This window comes from Aplysia californica, unplaced genomic scaffold, assembly GCF_000002075.1.
Source record: "Aplysia californica isolate F4 #8 unplaced genomic scaffold, AplCal3.0 scaffold00955, whole genome shotgun sequence".
NCBI lineage: Eukaryota > Metazoa > Mollusca > Gastropoda > Aplysiida > Aplysiidae > Aplysia > Aplysia californica.
In genome coordinates, this window is record NW_004798225.1 from 104,937 (window position 1) to 108,192 (window position 3,256).

A 3,256-nucleotide genomic window follows, 5' to 3' on the forward strand; every position below is an offset into this window, starting at 1 on the left:
GGAGGAGGGGCCCGAAGGTGATTGCTGTCCCAGGGCCCGACCAGGCTCTCGACGGCCCTGCCTTGGTGCGGTAGGTTTCTCTCTTTTCCCACTAGCACAATTACAATGCAATCAGGAGAGGGTTTGTCCGGCTCGGTTAATGCTCTTGCGCAGCTTTTTCTCCTGGATTTAATATTTGGGTTGTGTTGGTGCGGTACGCATCTCTTATTTTTTTGTCCACAACTCACCGACAAAGTCAGTGGCCACTTGTTTCGTCTTACTGCGGTAAAGCTTTAGGTCAATTGTCTGCATGCAGCAGTAAGAACTTCGTGATGACTTTTGCGCATGTCTCAGGGTTATCAAACATTGCGATTGAGAGTTGGTCGTGTGTGTTCTCCACTACCCACCTCTGGGTCCAGATGAGAGGTGCCGAAGGCAACACAAGGTCAATAATGACTGTTTCGAACTGCTCCACAGCCTTATTTTGGCAAGAATGAGGTTGAGTGGGGGCTCACCAAAGACCGTCAGATAATATATTTATGACTTCCTTTGGGCTCACCGGTTCCGTTGCATCTTGCTCTTGACTTATCGTTACCTTACAATTACTTAGTTTTACCTGCTCAGTTCCTACTTTTGAGATTTGTTACATAAAAGTCAAGCTATTTTAAAAGCAGTTCTTTAAATATCTTGATAACGACTCCGAATAATCGTACGATTTTGATGGAGCAGACAGAACATTTGGTTTCTGACCTCAGGGTCTTTGTAACTCAAAACAGCCAAAGATGTCAGATAGAACTTTGTAATTCTGAGGTAGCGTTATATTATTATGTTTATTGGGTGTGAGTGTCCTGAGTCTAACGTTATGTGTCGTGTTCCTCTATCACAAGGTAACATGGAAGAAACTTGGAGGAGACCACTTCCTGTCCGTTGGAGCCATCACGTGGGTGAAAGACCCGAACTTGGAGCTGAGCTTCAACGAAATCACACCAGAGGTGACTGAGTGGAACCTGCTCATCAAACGGGTGGCCCCGGAACACGCGGGCACGTACGAGTGTCGGATCAGCGATAAAGACAAACTCTACAGATATATCAAGCTCAATGTTATAGGTGAGATCGGGGTTTGCGCTGCCGGAGGGGGGAGGGGTGTCTATAATTTAGCTCGTTCAAGAGTGAGTTGTCTAGTGGTTGGGTTGAAGAGTTTGTCCTTTATTTGTGTTGCCGGTTAGTGATTTTGCTGGTAAGTCGTTTAATGGGATTTTTGGTTTATTTGTTCTTAGGTGGTATGGAAGGTTTTCAGAAAAAGGCCGGTCTATTTTCTTGCTTTTGCGTTTGATTGCTGGGTTGGTTTGTAGAGTTGAACATAGGACAGGGTAACACCGTTGGTAATTAACTGTAACGTACATCATGAGGACAACGTTCATCGTAGTCGAGACTCTTGGTATCACGTGTGGGTGAAAAGTGCATGAATCTCTATTCTCTAGCTGCCGGTCAGAAATAGGCCTACATATTACAATGACGTTCAGGAAAACTCTTGCAGTATTACAGTTGCCAAAACAGCAAGATGACATATCGATAAGGGCACTCAGTCGGTTGTGTTTTAGATTAGTGCTGAGCAACGTAAATGACATAGCATTTTTTTTTTAAAGGGGGGGGGGGGGATCTGCAATGTCTCCTTTGGCAATAATTCAAGGCATGTATGTATTGTCTTTGTGCTGATGATGTGATGCTGGTGTAGGCTATAAATGTATTCATGTATGCACTGCACATCCGTTGTCATCCAAATTTCCCTATGGGCATCAATACAAGAGTATATTTTTTAAAGACTCTATAGAGCGAACTTAAGAAGTACTACTGAAAGTTCAATGGGCCTTCCAGTAGGGTGTCAGACACCGAAAGACTGTGGATACTGTACCTTCAGGATACTTCACAGTCCAATAACCACACGGGGTCCAGACACACACATTTTTTCCCACTTATTCCCAAATTATTGCATCTCACTGGCAAAAAAAGTGCTAGACGTCTCCGTATTTTTCTTTAGAACGGTTGGTTTTACTTTAAGAAGTCTCCTCCCCTCCCCAAGTGTTTCCGGAAACATATTTCTTAGTGTATATTTCGATCCTAGTGTAAGATACAACACAGTTGCAGACAGTTCTGATTTGAAAAAAAAAACCCGTTGAGAAGACGCTTTGTGTGGCACCTTTAAAATGCAGATCCATAGACAGAATCTAATCCCTTCTGTTGATTATCGCCTTCTTGGCCTAGCCAAAAAAGTACATTATATGGCGGTTTACTGCTTTATATGAGATACGACATACAAAATTCATCCTCTGACAACATCCAATAAAGTGCATTGAATAGTATTTTCAGATGGTGGCGTGTTTGGCATGAAAAGTGCGCGTGCAGCGAAGCAGAGATTATACTGGAAGAACGTATGACATAATAACGGTCGATTAGTGTATGGAAAAAGTAAGTCAGACAGACAGACATAAATAATAGAGGGAGATGAAGAAAAGTAGGATAAACAAGTGATGTCCTCCAACCATTTGTGCATGAGAAGTGCAGAAACAAAGAAATAACATATGCACTTTCAGCGAAGTTGGCAACATCTATGAATACTGCTCGTAGATTGAGGTGAGCTCTTTTTTTAGGGTTGGGGGAGGGGGGTGAACTCAAGTGAACTGCCTTGTTGTGTATACACTTTGTATTTCATTCCATAGAAAATGATCATATTGCTATTTCAGGTCCCCCTTTGGAAGAGCCAGGTAATTAGCATGTACACATTTATACATATTTTATTTTAAAAGAGTACTTTTTAGTTTGCCGTGTGTTGAGTTATTATCGTATGCTGCAACCGGGTAGTGCAGTTATTCCCCTTTGAGTTTATTATGATTTTCATTCCAGACCCAATTTCCAAACCTCAAATCGAAGGCTCTTGTAATTACTTCCCAGTGTTCGCTGTTTATTGGCCTGTATTTGTGTACATTGTATATTATGTATACTGCTCTCGCATGTGTGGATTGTGGACATAACAGCTCACTGACCCAAGAGATATTGTGGGTCAAGAATCGCGGCCTTGTATTTCTATCAATCCAAAAGGATCCGTTACGCTTTAAAAAGAACTCTTTACATATTTATAGCTTTTTCCGAGATTCCTATAAAGTAAGTTATTTTACCAATCCGTAAAACGTTTTTAAACTATTCAAGAGTTTGATAATTAAATTTAATCGATATCACCATAAAGGGATCTCTGTCTGATCTATGGCGTGTGTGAAGTTGG

At 41.7% G+C, this 3,256-nt stretch overlaps 1 protein-coding gene across 3 annotated transcripts in view; it reads left to right on the top strand.

Annotated features, from left to right (window-relative positions):
- LOC101853652 (zwei Ig domain protein zig-8) overlaps positions 1-3,256 on the top strand; it is a 118,406-nt gene that overhangs the window by 87,930 nt on the left and 27,220 nt on the right. For 2 of the 3 annotated variants that reach the window (XM_035973026.1, XM_013089455.2), the window contains exons 4-5: positions 867-1,086; positions 2,721-2,741. In XM_035973026.1, coding sequence (XP_035828919.1) covers positions 867-1,086; positions 2,721-2,741 — 241 coding nt within the window. The remainder of the gene's footprint in view (positions 1-866; positions 1,087-2,720; positions 2,742-3,256) is intronic. The other variant, XM_035973025.1, reaches the window with a different exon arrangement.